Source organism: Balaenoptera musculus, chromosome 4 (genome assembly GCF_009873245.2).
Source record: "Balaenoptera musculus isolate JJ_BM4_2016_0621 chromosome 4, mBalMus1.pri.v3, whole genome shotgun sequence".
NCBI lineage: Eukaryota > Metazoa > Chordata > Mammalia > Artiodactyla > Balaenopteridae > Balaenoptera > Balaenoptera musculus.
The window spans coordinates 11,662,492-11,681,306 of NC_045788.1; the positions used below are offsets into that span (position 1 = coordinate 11,662,492).

The 18,815-nt window shown below is 37.5% G+C and overlaps 1 protein-coding gene and 1 non-coding gene across 2 annotated transcripts in view; one reads left to right on the forward strand and one right to left on the reverse strand.

Moving 5' to 3' along the window:
* COL6A6 (collagen type VI alpha 6 chain) overlaps positions 1-18,815 on the forward strand; it is a 174,145-nt gene that overhangs the window by 40,015 nt on the left and 115,315 nt on the right. Inside the window, exon 2 of the mRNA XM_036849516.1 lies at positions 18,381-18,478. Coding sequence (XP_036705411.1) covers positions 18,381-18,478 — 98 coding nt within the window. The remainder of the gene's footprint in view (positions 1-18,380; positions 18,479-18,815) is intronic.
* Positions 9,933-10,147, reverse strand: LOC118895061. Its single transcript, XR_005019837.1, has one exon. It is a non-coding gene; the product is annotated as a small nucleolar RNA U3 (small nucleolar RNA).

An 18,815-nucleotide genomic window follows, 5' to 3' on the forward strand; every position in this document is an offset into this window, starting at 1 on the left:
TTTTAACATTTAAGAACTATAACCCTCTGTAGTTGACTTTTGTGTACAGTGTGAAAGAGAGATCCAATTCCACCTATTTCCATGTGAATAACCATTCCCCTCCCACCCCACTGGTCTACCAAGGAAACGATGCATGGGTATTTCTGGGCTGTCTATTCCATTCCCTTGGTGTATTGTCCTTCAGTAAAGTTTTATAAACTTTGGTATCAGTCTTTTACATATTTTAATGTTTATTTTTTGGTATTTCACATGTTGATGCTATGTTAACGTGACTCTTCTAAGAAGACGGTTAAGTTTTCTAGTTGCTTGTTGTGTACATATGGAAATGCAATTGACTTTTTTTTTTAACATCTTTCTTGGATTATAATTGTTTTACAATGGTGTGTTAGTTTCTGCTTTATAACAAAGTGAGTCACTTATACATATACATATATCCCCATATCTCTTCCCTCTTGCGTTGCCCTCCCTCCCACCCTCCCTATCTCACCTCTCTAGGTGGTCACAAAGCACTGAGCTGATCTACCTGTGTTATGCGGCTGCTTTCCACTAGCTATCTATTTTACATTTGGTACTGTATATATGTCCATGCCACTCTCTCACTTTGTCCCAGCTTACCCTTCCCCCCCCACATATCCTGAAGTCCATTCTCTAGTAGGTCTGTGTCTTTATTCCCGTCTTGCCCCTAGGCTCTTCATGAACTTTTTTTTTTTTTTTTTTTTAGATTCCGTATATATGTGTTAGCATACGGTATTTGTTTTTCTCTTTCTGACTTACTTCACTCTGTGTGACAGATTTTAGGTCCATCCACCTCACTACAAATAACTCAATTTTGTTTCTTTTTATGGCTGAGTAATATTCCATTGTATACATGTGCCACATCTTCTTTATCCATTCATCTGTTGATGGACACTTAGGTTGCTTCCATGCCCTGGCTATTGTAAATATAGCTGCAATGAACATTGTGGTACATGACTCTTTTTGAATTATGGTTTTCTCAGGGTATATGCCCAGTAGTGGGATTGCTGGGTCATATGGTAGTTCTATTTTTAGTTTTTTAAGGAATCTCCATAGTGTTCTCCATAGTGGCTGTATCAATTTACATTCCCACCAATAGTGCAAGAGAGTTCCCTTTTCTCCACACCCTCTCCAGCATTTATTGTTTGTAGATTTTTGGATGATGGCCATTTTGACCACTGTGAGGTGATACCCCATTGTAGTTGTGATTTGCATTTCTCTAAAGATTAGTGATGTTCAGCATCCTTTCATGTGTTTGTTGCCAATCTGTATATCTTCTTTGGAGAAATTTCTATTTAGGTCTTCTGCCCATTTTTGGATTAGGTAGTTTGTTTGTTTGATATTGAGCTGCATGGAGCTGCTTGTAAATTTTGGAGATTAACCCTTTGTCAGTTGCTTCATTTGCAAATATTTTCTCCCATTCTGAGGGTTGTCTTTTGGTCTTGTTTATGGTTTCCTTTGCTGTGCAAAACGTTTGAAGTTTCATTAGGTCCCATTTGTATATTTTTGTTTATATTTCCATTTCTCTAGGAGGTGGGTCAAAAAGGATCTTTCTGTGATTTATGTGATGGAGTGTTCTGCCTATGTTTTCCTCTAAGAGTTTGATAGTGTCTGGCCTTACATTTAGGTCTTTAATCCATTTTGAGTTTATTTTTGTGTATGGTATTAGGCAGTGTTCTAATTTCATTCTTTTCCATGTAGATATCCAGTTTTCCCAGTGCCACTTATTAAGGAGGCTGTCTTTTCTCCATTGTGTATTCTTGCCTCCTTTATCAAAGATAAGGTGACCATATGTGCGTGGGTTTATCTCTGGGCTTTCTATCCTGTTCCATGGATCTATATTTCTGTTTTTGTGCCAATACCATACTGTCTTGATTACTGTAGCTTTGTAGTATAGTCTGAAGTCAGGGAGCATGATTCCTCCGGCTCTGTTTTTCTTTCTTAAGATTGCTTTGGCTATTCGGGGTCTTTTGTTTTTCTATACAAATTGTGAAATTTTTTGTTCTACTTCTGTGAAAAATGCCAGTGGTAGTTTTATAGGGATTGCATTGAATCTGTAGATTGCTTTGGGTAGTAGGGTCATTTTCACAATGTTGATTCTTCCAATCCAAGAACATGGTATATCTCTCCATCTATTTGTATCATCTTGAATTTCTTTCATCAGTGTCTTACACTTTTCTGCATACAGGTCTTTTGTCTCTTTAGGTAGGTTTATTCCTAGATACTTTATTCTTTTTGTTGCAGTGGTGAATGGGAGTGTTTTCTTAATTTCACTTTCAGATTTTTCATCATTAGTGTATAGGAATGCAAGAGACTTCTGTGCATTAATGTTGTATCCTGCTACTTTACCAAATTCATTGATTAGCTCTAGTAGTTTCCTGGTAGCATCTTTAGGATTCTCTATGTATAGTATCATGTCGTCTGCAAACAGTGACAGCTTTACTTCTTCTTTTCCGATTTGGATTCCATTTATTTCTTTTTCTTCTCAAATTGCTGTGGCTAAAACGTCCAAAACTATGTTGAATAATACTGGTGAGAGTGGGCAACCTTGTCTTGTTCCTGATCTTAGTGGAAATGGTGTCAGTTTTTCACCATTGAGGACAATGCTGGCTGTTGGTTTGTCATATATGGTCTTTACTATGTTGAGGTAGGTTCCCTCTATGCTGACTTTCTGGAGGGTTTTTATCATAAATAGGTGTTGAATTTTGTCGAAAGCTTTGTCTGCATCTACTGAGATGATCATATGGTTTTTCTCCTTCAATTTGTTAATATGGTGTATCACATTGATTGATTTGCATATATTGAAGAATACTTGCATTCCTGGGATAAACTCTACTTGATAATGGTTTTTGATCCTTTTAATGTGCTATTGGATTCTGTTTGAAAGTATTTTGTTGAGGATTTTTGCCTCTATGTTCATCAGTGATATTGGCCTGTAGTTTTCTTTCTTTGTGACATCTTTGTCTGGTTTTGGTATCAGGGTGATGGTGGCCTTGTAGAATGAGTTGGGGAGTGTTCCTCCCTCTGCTATATTTTGGAAAAGTTTGAGAAGGATAGGTGTTAGCTCTTCTCTAAATGTTTGATAGACTTCACCTGTGAAGCCATCTGGTCCTGGGCTTTTGTTTGTTGGAAGATTTTTAATCACAGTTTCAATTTCTGTGCTTGTGATTGGTCTGTTCATATTTTCTATTTCTTCCTGGTTCAGTCTCAGCAGGTTGTGCATTTCTAAGAATTTGTCCATTTCTTCCAGGTTGTCCATTTTATTGGCATATAGTTGCTTGTATTAATCTCTCATGATCCTTTGTATTTCTGCAGTGTCAGTTGTTACTTCTCATTTTTCATTTCTAATTCTATTGATTTGAGTCTTCTCCCTATTTTTCTTGATGAGCCTGGCTAATGGTTTATCAATTTTGTTTATCTTCTCAAAGAACCAGCTTTTAGTTTTATTGATCTTTGCTGTCATTTCCTTTATTTCTTTTTCATTTATTTCTGATCTGATCTTTATTATTTCTTTCCTTCTGCTAACTTTGGGGTTTTTTGTTCTTCTTTCTCTAATTGCTTTAGGTGTACGGTTAGGTTCTTTATTTGAGATGTTTCTTCTTTCTTAAGGTAGGATTGTATTGCTTTTAACTTCCCTATTAGAACTGCTTTTGCTCCATCCCATAGGTTTTGGGTCATCGTGTTTTCATTGTCATTGTTTCTAGGTATTTTATGATTTCCTCTTTTATTTCTTCAGTGATCTCTTGGTTATTAAGTAGTGTATTGTTTAGGCTCCATGTGTTTGTATTTTTTACAGATTTTTTTCCTGTAATTGATATCTAGTCTCATAGCGTTCTGGTTGGAAAAGATACTTGAAAGGATTTCAATTTTCTTAAATTTACCAAGGCTTGATTTGTGACCCAAGATATGATCTTTCCTGGAGAATGTTCCATGAGCACTTGAGAAGAAAGTGTCTTCTGCTGTTTTGGGTTGGAATGTCCTATAAATATCAATTAAGTCCATCTTGTTTAATGTATCATTTAAACTTATGTTTCCTTGTTTATTTTCATTTTGGATGATCTGTCCATTGGTGAAAGTGAGGTGTTAAAGTCCCCTGCAATAACTGTGTTACTGTCGATTTCCCCTTTTATGGCTGTTAGTATTTGCCTTATGTATTGAGGTGCTCCTATGTTGGGTGCATAAATATTTACAATTGTTATATCTTCTTCTTGGATTGATCCCTTGATCATTGTGTAATGTCCTTCTGTGCCTCTTGTAATAGTCTTTGTTTTAAAGTCTATTTTGTCTGACATGAGAATTGCTACTCCAGCTTTCTTTTGATTTCCATTTCCATGGAATGTCTTTTTCCATCCCCTCATTTTCAGTCTGTATGTGTCGCTAGGTCTGAAGTGGGTCTCTTGTAGACAGCATATATACGGGTCATGTTTTTGTATCCATTCAGCCAGTCTATGTCTTTTGGTTGGAGCATTTAATCCATTTACATTTGAAGTAATTATCAATATGTATGTTCCTATTACCATTTTCTTAATTGTTTTGGGTTTTTATTGTAGGTCTTTTCCTTCTCTTGTGTTTCCTTCCTAGAGAAGTTCCTTTAGCATTTGTTGTAAAGCTGGTTTGGTGGTGCTGAATTCTCGTAGCGTTTGATTGTCTGTAAAGCTTTTAATTTCTCCGTCAAATCTGAATGAGATCCTTGCTGGGTTGAGTAATCTTGGTTGTAGGTTTTTCCCCTTCATCACTTTAAATATGGCCTGCCACTCCCTTCTGGCTTGCAGAGTTTCTGCTGAAAGATCAGCTGTTAACCTTATGGGGATTCCCTTGTATGTTATTTGTTGTTTTTCCTTTGCTGATTTTAATAATTTTTCTTTGTATTTAATTTTTGATAGTTTGATTAATATGTGTCTTGGCGTGTTTCTCCTTGTATTTATCCTATATGGGACTCTCTGTGCTTCCTGGACTTGATTAATTATTTCCTTTCCCATATTAGGGAAGTTTTCAACTATAAGCTCTTCAAATACTTTCTCAGTCCCTTTCTTTTTCTCTTCTTCTTCTGGGACCTCTATAATTCGAATGTTAGTGTGTTTAATGTTGTCCCAGAGGTCTCTGAGACTGTCCTCAATTCTTTTCTTTCTTTTTTCTTTATTCTGCTCTGCAGTAGTTTTTTCCACTATTTTTTCTTCCAGGTCACTTATCCATTCTTCTGCCTCAGTTATTCTGCTATTGATCCCTTCTAGAGAATTTTTAATTTCATTTATTGTGTTGTTCATCACTGTTTGTTTGCCCTTTAGTTCTTCTAGATCCACGTTAAACGTTTCTTGTATTTTCTCCATTCTATATCCAAGATTTTGGATCATCTTTACTATCATTATTCTGAATTCTTTTTCTGGTAGACTGCCTATTTCCTCTTCATTTGTTAGGTCTGGTGCATTTTTACCTTCCTCCTTCATTTGCTGTGTGTTTCTCTGTCTTCTCATTTGCTTAACTTACTGTGTTTGGGGTCTCCTTTTCACAGGCTGCATGTTCGTAATTCCCGTTGTTTTTGGTGTCTGCCCCCAGTGGCTTAGGTTGGTTCAGTGGGTTGTGTAGGCTTCCTGTTGGAGGGGACTAGTGCCTGTGTTCTGGTGGATGAGGCTGGATCTTGTCTTTCTGGTGGGCAGGACCTCGTCTGGTGGTGTGTTTTGGGGTGTCTGTGGCCTTATTGTGATTTTAGGCAGCCTCTCTGCTAATGGGTGGGGTTGTGTTCCTGTCTTGCTAGTTGTTTGGCATAGAGTGTCCAGCACTGTAGCTTGCTGGTAGTTGAGTGGAGCTGGGGCTTGGCATTGAGATGGAGATATCTGGGAGATTTTTGCCATTTGATATTACGTGGACTTGGGAGGTCTCTTGTAGACCAATGTCCTGTACTTGGCTCTCCCACCTCAGAGGCAGAGTCCTGACGCCAAGAGCCTGTCATCCACATGGCTCAGAATAAAAGGGAGAAAAAGAAGAAAGAAAGAAGAAAATAAAATAAATTAAAATAAAGTTATTAAAATAAAAAATAAGTATTAAAAAAAATTTTTTTAAGTAATTAAATAAAAGAAAGATAGAATAGAGCAACCAAACCAGAAAACAAATCCACTAATGATAGCAAGCACTAAAAACTATACTAAAAAAAAAAAAGAAAGAAAGAAAAACAAAAAAACCCAGACAGACAGAACCCTAGGACGAATGGTAAAAGCAAAGCTATACAGACAAAATCACACACAGAAACATACACATACACACTCACAAAAACAGAAAAAGGGGAAAAAATAATATATATATCATTGCTCCCAAAGTCTGCCTCCTCAATTTGGGGTGATTCATTGTCTATTCAGGTATTCCACAGATGCAGGGTACATCAAGTTGACTGTGGAGATTTAATCTGCTGCTCCTTAGGCTGCTGGGAGAGATTTCTCTTTCTCTTCTTTGTCCGCACAGCTCCCGGGGTTCAGCTTTGGATTTGGCCCCTCCTCTGTGTGTAGGTCGCCTGAGGGCATCTGTTCTTCGCTCAGACAGGGTGGGGTTAAAGGAGCAGCTGATTCGGGGGCTCTGGCTTACTCAGGCTGGGAGAAGGGAGGGGTACGGAGTGCGGGGTGAGCCTGCAGCAGCAGAGGCCAGCATGACGTTGCACCAGTGTGAGGTGCACCGTGTGTTCTCCTGGGGAAGTTGTCCCTGGATCATGGTACCCTGGCAGTGGCGGGTTGCACAGGCTCCCTGGAGGGGAGGTGTGGATAGTGACCTGTGCTTGCACACAGGCTTCTTGGTGGCTGCAGCAGCTGCCTTAGCATCTCATGCCCATGTCTGGGGTCCATGCAGATAGCCCCGGCTCATGCCCATGTCTGGAGCTCCTTTAAGTGGTGCTCTTAATCCCCTCTCCTCGCGCACCAGGAAACACAGAGGCAAAAAGAAGTCTCTTGCCTCTTTGGCAGCTCCAGACTTTTTCCCGGACTCCCTCCCAGCTAGCTGTGGTGCACTAGCCCCCTTCAGGCTGTGTTCATACTGCCAACCCCAGTCCTCTCCCTGGGATCTGACCGAAGCCTGAGCCTCAGCTCCCAGCCCCCACTCACCCTGGCAGGTGAGCACACAAGCCTCTCGGGCTGGTGAGTGCTGTTCGGCACTGATCCTCTGTGCGGGAATCTCTCCGCTTTGCCCTCCGCACCGCTGTTACTGCGCTCTCTTCTGTTGCTCCAAAGCTTCCCCTCTGCCACCCACAGTCTCCCCCTGAGAAGGGGCTTCCTAGTGTGTGGAAACCTTTCCTCCTTCACAGCTCCCTCCCACTGGTGCAGGTCCCACCCTTATTCTTCTGTCTCTGTTTTTTCTTTTTTCTTTTGCCCTACCCAGGTACGTGGGGAGTTTCTTTCCTTTTGGGAAGTCTGAGGTCTTCTGCCAGCATTCAGTAGGTGTTCTGTAGGAGTTGTTCCACATGTAGATGTATTTCTGATGTATCTGTGGGGAGGAAGGTGATCTCCACGTCTTACTCTTCCGCTATCTTAAAGCTCCTCTGCAATTGACTTTTATATCTTGATGTTATATGAAGACATCTTGAATACTTGTTACTTTTAATAATTTGTCTATAGATGTAGACAATATCACTTGCAAACAGTGATAATTTTATTTGTTCTTATGCTTATTTTTTTATCCTCATTGCTTTAATTTTGCCAGAACCTCAGAATGAAAGAGGACCACCTTTCTGATTCTTCATTTTAAAGAGTACTTCTAATATTTTCCTATTAGGATGGTATATATTGCAGATTTTAAATATATAGCCTTGGGGCTTCCCTGGTGGTGCAGTGGTTGAGAATCTGCCTGCCAATGCAGGGGACATGGGTTCGAGCCCTGGTCTGGGAAGATCCCGCATGCCGCGGAGCAACTAGGCCCGTGAGCCACAGTTGCTGAGCCTGCGTGTCTGGAGCCTGTTCTCTGCAACAAGAGAGGCCGCGATAGTGAGAGGCCCGCGCACTGCGATGAAGAGTGGCCCCCACTTGCCGCAACTAGAGAAAGCCCTTGCACAGAAACGAAGACCCAACACATCCATAAATAAATAAATAAATAAATAAATAACATTTAAAAATATATATATATATATATATATCCTTTACCAAGTTAAGTTTCCTTCTACTCCTAGTTTGCTAAGTTTTTTTAAGAATTATGAATTAATGGAGTGGTTTTCCTTTCATATTTATAGTATATCTCTTTTAGTGTGTTGATGTGATAATATTTATGTATTTTCTAATTTTTTTACCATATTCATTTCTTTAATCTTTAAATTTATTTTCCCTCAATACTGTATTTTTTATACAATTTTAAATGTTACTTTCATTTACAGTCATTACAAAACGTTGACTCTATTCCCGTGTTGTATAACACACCCTTGAGCCTGTCTTATACCCAATAGCTTGTGCCTCCCACTCCCCCATCCATATATTGCCCCCCCGCCACTGGTAACCACTAGTTTATTCTGTGAGTCTGCATCTTTTTCTGTTATATTCACTATTTTGTTGTATTTTTTAGATTCCACATACAAGTGATATCATACAGTATTTATCTTTCTCTGTCTGACTTATTTCACTTATCATAATGCCCTCCAAGTCCATCCATGTTGCTACAAATGGCAAAATTTCATTCTTTCTTATGGCTGAGTAGTATTCCATTGTATATATACACCACATCGTCTTTATCCATTCATCTGTTGATGGACACTTAGGTTGCTTCCACGTCTTGACAATTGTAAATAATTCTGCCATGAACATTGGGGTGCATGTATCTTTTTGAATTAGTGTTTTTTTTGGTTTTTTGTTTTTTAGATATATACCCAGGACTGGAATTGCTGGGTCATATGGTAGCTCTATTTATAGTGTTTTGAGAAACCTCCATACTGTTTTCCATAGTGGCTAAACCAATTTACCTTCCTACCAACAGTGTACAAGTGTTCCCTTTTCTCCACATCCTCACCAATATTTGTTATTTGTGTTCTCTTGGATGATAGCTGTTCTAAACGAGTGTGAGGTGATATATCATTGTGGTTTTGATTTGCATTTCCTTGATGATTAGTAATGTTGAGCATCCTTTCATATGCCTGTTGGCCATCTGCATTTTTTCTTTGGAAAAATATATTTTCTAATTTTAAAACATCCTTGCATACCTGAGATAAACCCAGCTTGATAATGGTGTATTATCTTTTTTATACACTAAAGGAGTTGAGTTGCTAATGTTTTATTTAGGATTTTTTTGTATTTATATTCATGAGTAAAATGGGCCTTTAATTTCCCTTTCTCAAACAGTCCTTAACTGGTTTACATATCAAGATTTTACTGGCTCCATATAAATGAAAAGGCTAATATTCATCTTTTTCTAGTCTCTGAAATAATTTGTAAAAGATTCAGATGATCTGTTCCTTAAAAGTTTGGTGGAACTTGCCAATAAATCCATCTTGTCCTGGGGTTTTCTTCCTGTGAATATTTTAAACTACTGCTTCAATTTTTTAAAAGTCTTTGCCTTATGTATAGTTATGTCTTCTTTTATACAGTTACCAACTTATGTGTTCTCTCTCTCTCTCTTTTTCTTTTTTTGATCAGTCATTTTTCTTTTTTTGATCAGTGAGGTTGGTGTTTTCAAAACTTAATTTTCTTTATCTTTCTTTTTTTAATTGAAGTATAGTTGATTTACAATGTTGTGTTTGTTTCAGGTGTATGGCAAAGTGATTCATATATATATATATATTTCTTTTTCAGATTCTTTCCCATTATAGGTTATTACAAGATATTGAGTAGAGTTCCTTGTGCTATACAGTTGGTCCTTGTTGTTTATTTTATATATAGTAGAGTGTTTATGTTAATCCCAAACTCCTAATTTATCCCTCCCTCTTTATCTTTGTTTTTTGTTTGTTTGTTTTCTCATTCAAATCCACTCAGACAGCGTTCTCTCCCTTTTACTCTCCCAAAGGAAGAGAAGAAGGATTATCACTGGCTAATGGCAGTTGCAGAAGCAACACCTAGAGCCGGCTTCACGCTCAGGCGAGAATGCTGTACCTCTTCCTTGTGGTTTCGGGTGCTCTACACATTCAGAGAAACTTGTCTAGTAACGAAATATACAAATGATACCAAAAGTATTTTACCTTTGTGTTTTAATTTGCTGATTTCTGCTCAAAGTTTTAGTACTTCAGTATCCCTAAAGTACTTTTAGATTTATTCTGTAATTTTTCTAACTTCTAAATTGGGCACTTCGTTCCTAGTAGATTTGCCTTGTTGGAATTTTAGTTCTCTTAAGTTTATGTCGTGGGGTCTGGGAGGATTCCAGCAGTTTCAGACATGGAAAGGATCAATAGTCAAGACAGGTTCCTTCTGTGGCTGGTATGGGCCCCTCCCACGGAGGACCGGCAGGGGTTCTGTCTGGGCGCAGCTTCTTCTACGGGATTGTTTCAAAATGTGAGTTCAGTATTTCAGTGTGCTCTTGGCTTAATTATTCATGTTTTTTTTTTTCTTCTAGTACTATTTGTTAGATCACATAACTGTTAACTGTGTGGAGCTGCTAGAATTTAGAGAGAATGTAGTCCTTGTGCTTTAGATGAGAATCATACAGAAGTAAAGTGGTATTACCTAAAGTCACACAACAGTTTAGGAACCACGTGAAAGCCAGGTCATGAGACTGTATAGCCTGTGCTCTTCCTGCTGAGCCAAACACCCCTCAACACAGAAGAGTGTGCATTTTACAGTGGCAAGGTCACCTGCATGAACTTGTTCAAATATGATCCCCATACAGCCTCTTTTTGTGGTTCCAGAAAATGCATTTGGGGGAAAGTGTGACATGAACAGTAAAACTATGAAACTGGCTTGGCTGGCGAGTGCTTGCTCATATGTTTTGTTTTGCTCACCATCATTGATCCAATGTTTATTTGTTACCATTGTGTGCCAAGGATTTATCCCACAGAATTTCAATATGAAATGAAGTCTCACTTTGAACATTTTTCTTTTTACCTTTTGACTTCCGAGAAGGGAGGAAGGGAAACAGTAAAGAGATGAGGGGTTTACTAAGCAAAAAACCATTTATCTTGAACTTTGTGGCTCAGATCCCGTGTTGCTTCTTACAATACAAAAGCTGACAATATTCATGTTTCTGAAGAAATGTAAAATCGGTACTTAGAAATGATGTTTCCTGCATGCTCATTTTAAAGGAAAGAAATAGTGTTTATCTTAATTCTGCTGAAGTCTTTTTTGTATCCCTTCTGGGCTTTTCATATTTTTTCAAAGACATGTCCTAGATTATGAATTGGCTCATAGGGGCAGAGGTCTCCCCGAAGCCCCTGGTTGTTAATAGCCTTAAGAGAGGTGTTGCACAAGTTCTAAACATTCTGGGTTTGAAGCCAAGTATTGGGTGCCTGTATTGCTTTTGCAGCTGTAGCTTAAATTAGAAACATTCTTCCTTCTTGACAGAAAGTTTACAGAGATCCAGATATTTTTCACTTTCTTTTTTAAATTGAATTATTATTAACATACAATATTATGTTATTTTCAGGTGTACAACATAGTGATTTGATATTTTTTATACATTATGAAATGATCACCACTGTACCAAAGTTGTTACAATATTATTGACTATATTCCCTATGTGTGTGTACATTACATCCCTGGAAGTTTGTACCTCTTAATCCACTTCACCTGTGTCATCCATTCCCCACCCCCCAGGTCCCCTCTGGCAATAACCAGTTTGCTCTCTGTACCTATGAGTCTGTTTCAATTTTGTTTTGTTTGTTCATTTGTTTTGTTGTTTAGATTACACATATAAGTGAAATCAGACAGTATTTGTTTTTCTCTGTCTTATTCCATCCATAGAAGAATGGATAAACAAGATGTATATATACAATGAAATATTACTAAGCCATAAAAAAATAATGAAATCTTGACATTTGGAACAACATGGATGGACCTTGAGGGTATTATGCTAAGAGATTCAAATTTTTTAAAAGGCTTTTTATAGCGTTTAACTTCTGGGAAAAGTGTATTAGCCTCAGCTTGCTTGAATCAGAATGAATGGAGTACTAAAAATTCTGATTAAAGAGATCTGTACCATTGAGAGTGAGAGTGTTTCTATAATAAGAAGCAATCAATCTGACTGTTGTTATATTAAGCTGAGGTGTGCCATAAATTTAAGTTTTATGTTGTTACTTTATATATGTATCTCCTTCATTCTCCCCTCATGTCTTTGAGTACTTACAATTTTTCTTTTAAATATTGAGATATTTAAAAAATTTTAGTATGTAAATCCATAGGCAATCCATCCATGTTTTGATGTGGTAAAATTGAACCAAAGCCTCCCCAGCATTAACTTAGAGATTTATTCCCCCCTCTCTCCATACTAGTCCTTTGTGTGATTTGGCACACACACAAGGCAAGGCACATAAGCACTTCAAGAGCCCCTTCCACTGGGCTTCCACATTGTATAGCCATACAGCACACCAGATTTTGCATTCCATTTAAAGGCTTCAAGAAAATTATTTTACAAAGTTAGCAGAAGGAAAGAAATCATAAAGATCAGTCAGAAATAAATAAATGAAAAAGAAATGAAGGAAACGATAGCAAAGATCAATAAAACTAAAATATTGTTCTTTGAGAAGATAAACAAAATTGATAAACCATTAGCCAGACTCATCCAGAAAAAAGGGAGAAGACTCAAATCAATAGAATTAGAAATGAAAAAGAAGTAACAACTGAAACTGCATATTACTATATGCCAATAAAATGGACAACCTGGAAAAAATGGACAAGTTCTTAGAAAAGCACAACCTTCTGAGACTGAACCAGGAAGAAATAGAAAATATAAACAGACCAATCACAAGCACTGAAAATGAAACTGTGATTAAAAATCTTCCAAAAAACAAAAGCCCAGGACCAGATGGCTTCACAGGTGAAGTCTATCAAACATTTAGAGAAGAGCTAACAACTACCCTTCTAAAACTCTTCCAAAATATAGCAGAGGGAAGAATTCTCCCAAACTCATTCTACAAGGCCACCATCACCCTGATACCAAAACCAGACAAAGATGTCACAAAGAAAGAAAACTACAGGCCAATATCACTGATGAACATAGATGCAAAAATCCTCAACAAAATACTAGCAAACAGAATCCAACAGCACATTAAAAGATTCATACACAATGATCAAGTGGGATTTATCCCAGGAATGCAAGGATTCTTCACTATACACAAATAAATCAATGTGATATACCATATTAACAAACTGAAGGAGAAAAACCATATGATCATCTCAGTAGATTCAGAAAAAGCTTTTCACAAAATTCAATGCCCATTTATGATAAAAACCCTGCAGAAAGTAGGCATAGTGGGAACTTACCTCAACATAATAAAGACCATATATGACAAATCCACAGCCAACATCGTTCTCGGTGGTGAGAAACTGAAATCATTCCCATTAAGATCAGGAACAAGACAAGCTTATCCACTCTTACCACTATTACTCAACATAGTTTTGGAAGTTTTAGCCACAGAAATCAGAGAAGAAAAAGAAATAAAAGGAATCCAAATTTCAGTAGAAGAAGTAAACCTGTCACTGTTTGCAGATGACATGGTACTATACATAGAGAATCCTAAAGATGCTACCAGAAAACTACTAGAGCTAATCAATGAATTTGGTAAAGTAGCAGGATACAAAATTAATACACAGAAATCTCTTGCATTCCTATACACTAATGATGAAAAATCTGAAAGAGAAATTAAGGAAACACTCCCATTTACCATTGGAACAAAAAGAATAAAATGCCTAGGAATAAACCTAACTAAGGAGTCAAAAGACCTGTATGCAGAAAACTATAAGACACTGATGAAAGAAATTAAAGATGATACAAACAGATGGAGAGATACCATGTTCTTGGATTATCAACATTGTGAAAATGACTCTATTACCCAAAGCAATCTACAGATTCAATGCAATCCCTATAAAACTACCACTGGCATTTTTCACAGAACTAGAATAAAAAATTTCACAATTTGTATGGAAACACAAAAGACCCTGAATAGCCAAAGCAATACTGACAAAGAAAAGCGGAGCTGGAAGAATCAGGCTCTTGGACTTCAGACTATACTACAAAGCTACAGTAATCAAGACAGTATAGTACTGGCACAAAAACAGAAATATAGATCAATGGAACAGGATAGAAAGCCCAGAGATAAACCCACGCACATATGGTCACCTTGTCTTTGATAAAGGAGTCAAGAATATACAATGGAGAAAAGACATCCTCTTCAATAAGTGGTGCTGGGAAAACTGGACAGCTACATGGAAAAGAATGAAATTAGAACACTCCCTAACACCATACACAAAAATAAACTCAAAATGGATTAAAGACCTAAATGTAAGGCCAGACACTATCAAACTCTTAGAGGAAAACATAGGCAGAACACTCCATCACATAAATCACAGAAAGATCCTTTTTGACCCACCTCCTAGAGAAATGGAAATATAAACAAATGGGACCTAATAAAACTTAAAACGTTTTGCACAGCAAAGGAAACCATAAACAAGACAAAAAGGCAACCCTCAGAATGGGAGAAAATATTTGCAAATGAAGCAACTGACAAAGGGTTAATCTCCAAAATTTACAAGCAGCTCCATGCAGCTCAATATCAAACAAACAAACTACCTAATCCAAAAATGGGCAGAAGACCTAAATAGAAATTTCTCCAAAGAAGATATACAGATTGGCAACAAACACATGAAAGGATGCTGAACATCACTAATCTTTAGAGAAATGCAAATCAAAACTACAATGAGGTATCACCTCACAGTGGTCAAAATGGCCATCATCCAAAAATCTACAAACAATAAATGCTGGAGAGGGTGTGGAGAAAAGGGAACCCTCTTGCACTGTTGGTGAAAATGTAAATTGATACAGGCACTATGGAGAACAGTATGGAGGTGTCTCAAAAAACTAAAAATGGAACTACCATACGACCCAGCAATCCCCCTACTGGGCATATACCCTGAGAAAACCATAATTCAAAAAGAGTCATGTACCACAATGTTCACTGTAGTTCTACTTACAATAGCCAGGGCATGGAAGCAACCTAAGTGTCCATCGACAGATGAATGGATAAAGAAGATGTGGCACATATATACAATGGAATACTATGCAGCCATAAAAAGAAACAAAATTGAGTTATTTATAGTGAGGTGGATGGACCTAGATACTGTCATACAGAGTGACGTAAGTCAGAAAGAGAAAAACAAATACCGTATGCAAACACAAATATGTGGAATCTAAAAAAAAAAAAAATGGTTCTGAAGAACATAGGGGCAGGACAGGAATAAAGACACAGACGTAGAGAATGGACTTGAGGACATGGGGAAGGGGAAGGGTAAGCTGGGACGAATTGAGAGAGTGGCATGGACATATATACGCTACCAAATGTAAAATAGATAGCTAGTGGGAAGCAGCCACATAGCACAGGGAGATCAACTCGGTGCTTTGTGACCACCTAGAGGGGTGGGTTAGGGAGGGTGGGAGGGAGACGCAAGAGGGAGGAGATATGGGTATATATGTATATGTATAGCTGATTCACTTTGTTATAAAGCAGAAACTAACACACTATTTTAAAGCAATTATACTCAAATAAAGATGTTTAAAAAAACTACATAGGATTTGATAAGTAATTAAATACAGAAAGTATTATTAAAAAGAAAAAGAAGATGTGGCACATATATACAATGGAATATTACTCAGCCATAAAAAGAAACGAAATTGAGTTATTTGTAGTGTGGTGGATGGATCTAGAGACTGTCATACAGAGTGAAGTAAGTCAGAAAGATCAAAACAAATGCCGTACACTAACACATATATATGGAATCTAAAAACCAAAAAAAGGTTCTGAAGAACCTAGAGGCAGGACAGGAATAAAGATGCAGACATAGAGAATGGACTTGAGGACACAGGGAGGGGGAAGGGGAAGCTGGGACGAAGTGAGAGAGTGGCATGGACATAAATACACTACCAAATATAAAATAGATAGCTAGTGGGAAGCAGCCGCATAGCACAGGGAGATCAGCTCGGTGCGTTTTGACCACCTAGAGCAGTGGCATAGGGAGGGTGGGAGGGAGGCGCAAGAGGGAGAGGATATGCGAATGTATGTATATGTATAGTTGATTCACTTTGTTATACAGCAGAAACTAACACACCATTGTACAGCAATTATACTCCAGTAAAGATGTTAAAAAAAGAAACTTGTTTTACAAAATGCTATCCCAAAGAACTCAACTCTTAATGTACCAGTAGTATTGACCACCTGCATGGGGAAATTTCCGGATGCTGCATACTGTTTGGGACTATTGTGGCCTTACGTAACCCTCACTTTTCTCTCCAGGTTTTAACTTCCATTCAGTACTATTTCTTCCCATCTTTGGCGTTTATCCTATAGAGTAACCTAAAGTCTCTTATCTCTCATAACTCCTAAAGATAACACTCATTTATAAAGTTCATAATATAAACAGAAAAGAAGTGAAGAGCGTAAAGCCCTGGTTTGAAAAGCAAAAATAAAAAGGCATGAAAACAAGTACCAGTAACCCCTAATACTTAGAAAAAAAGACATAGAACCAAAAAACTTGGAGACACTTTTTGTGTTCATAATGTTGAGTTTGGTATTATGTATAGAATGGATAAACAGCAAGGTCCTACTGTATAGCATAGGGAAATATATTCAATATCCTGTAATAAACCGTAATGGAAAAGAATATGAAAAAGAATATATATGTATAACTGAATCACTTTGCTATATAGCAGAAATTAACACAACTTTATAAATCAGCTATACTTCAATAAAATAAATTTTAAAAATAATACTGAGTTTGGGATGCAGAGGAACTAAGTTTGAGAGTCCAGATTTTAGAATTGGATAGATGTGGGCTCTAGTCTGAACTGTGGCCCATTTTATCCGTGTGACCTTGAATCACATTACCCTTTACGAATCTGTTTCCTTATCTGCAGAATAGGAACAATAATATGACCTGCTTCTAGGTTTCCTATCGATATCAAACAGGAGAACAAATATAAAGCTGCTAGCACAGGGCATGGAACATGGTCAAGACTGACCAAATGGTAGACTTTGTTATTATTGTTATACACATTAGTAGAAAATTTGTACACATAGTATGACTTGGTTTTCACTTTGGACAATCCACTTTGGGACCAAAGTTCCTCTAAAATGAAAGGTTGGACCAAAAACAACCTCTTAAAGGCCCCTTCCAGCTTACTGATTTCCTCTGAAATAGGATGGATAAATTGACTCACAGCCTGAAAAGTTTAAATCATCTAGGCTTCCTATGAAGGAACAGAACAGAGTCCCAAATTCCAGAATGTCAGAGGGACGATGGAGTAGATGAGGAAATGGGGATGGAATTTTCATGGCAAAGGTCCCTTTTCTGAAAGGGTGAAATATCACACAATAGGAGCCTGCCTGACAAGGAATGAGACAGCCATTTGTATCAAATACACGTTCGTGTACGAATTAAGCAAGAAAGAGAAATACTAGTTTATTAACACGGATCAATTCATTTTTTATTCAATGGATGAATGAGTGAATGAATGAGCCCAACCTGCTTAATTGAAATATTTATTGTCAATATCTTCAATATCCTATTTTATCCTATGAAATGAATAATTCAAGGTAGCTGAGAACGCTTTAGGCCAAACCAGAATTGGAAAACTTTGCTTCATGCAGTTCTAGGTTGTTGGAATAAAAATGGTACCAATTGCGTCATTCTGAGGACCAAGACATCGTATGCAATATGGAGGGTCACTACTTATTTCTTTATGTCTTCTCTCAAATTTAAGAATAAAGGGAAATAGTTACCTTTCTAATCATGTAGGAAAAGGAGAAAAGAGAATTTTGACCACATCTAGAAATACTTCTCAAGTATGAAACACACCTACATGTTCATGATGGAAGAATTACAAATCAGCTCTTAGACTGTGTCCCAACTGTGAACTCTGAATTGTCTTGGCAATGAGTAGACAGAGGGTAACACGAGGCTATAGGAAAATTGATTAGTAGGAACACATAATATTGGTGGAAGTAGAATGCATCTGGCTGCTTCCATTGACAATCTAAAATCTCATGTTTCTACAGGGTCTGGGGACCAGGAGAAGCTTTTGTGATTCTGTAAATGTTGACGGTTCATTTTTCTCCAAGGCACTTCACAGAGCCGAAGGTCAGGGAACCTCAGAAATTCCTTGTCTTCTGTTGCAGCCAATTTACTATACAATTTTGTGTGCTCATATGTGTTTGAGTCTTGATTTCCAAATAATATCCACAATAATTTTAGATGTTTATATTTTTGCCTTTTCAGATTTCAAGTTGGTGATTTTTCAGGTTATAATATGAAAATGCTGCTCACTTTGCTCCTTATGATAATTTGTTCCCACGTTTCTGTCAACCAAAATTCTGGTAAGGAAAAAAATGAAAAGAATTCTTTTCCTTAATTTTCATTATGGAAAATAATATATGAGTTTGACTTGCTTAAAAGTTAAGAGTTTTGTTTTGCTTTGTTTTGATTTTGATGATGGTAAGGGTGGGAGTGGCAGCTCAATTTCTTTTGATGTCACCCTGTGTTCCTTTGAAGATCATTTGTTTCTGGATCTTATTCCTTGTTCACAATAGGAAGATATGAGAGCTATTTTCTTGTCCTCAGTTTCAACTCCTTCTAGGTCTTCTGGGAGGTTGCATGAAAATTCTCTTTTAACATTTGGTTCAGGCCTGGAAAATTTGAAATGTCTCTTTCTAA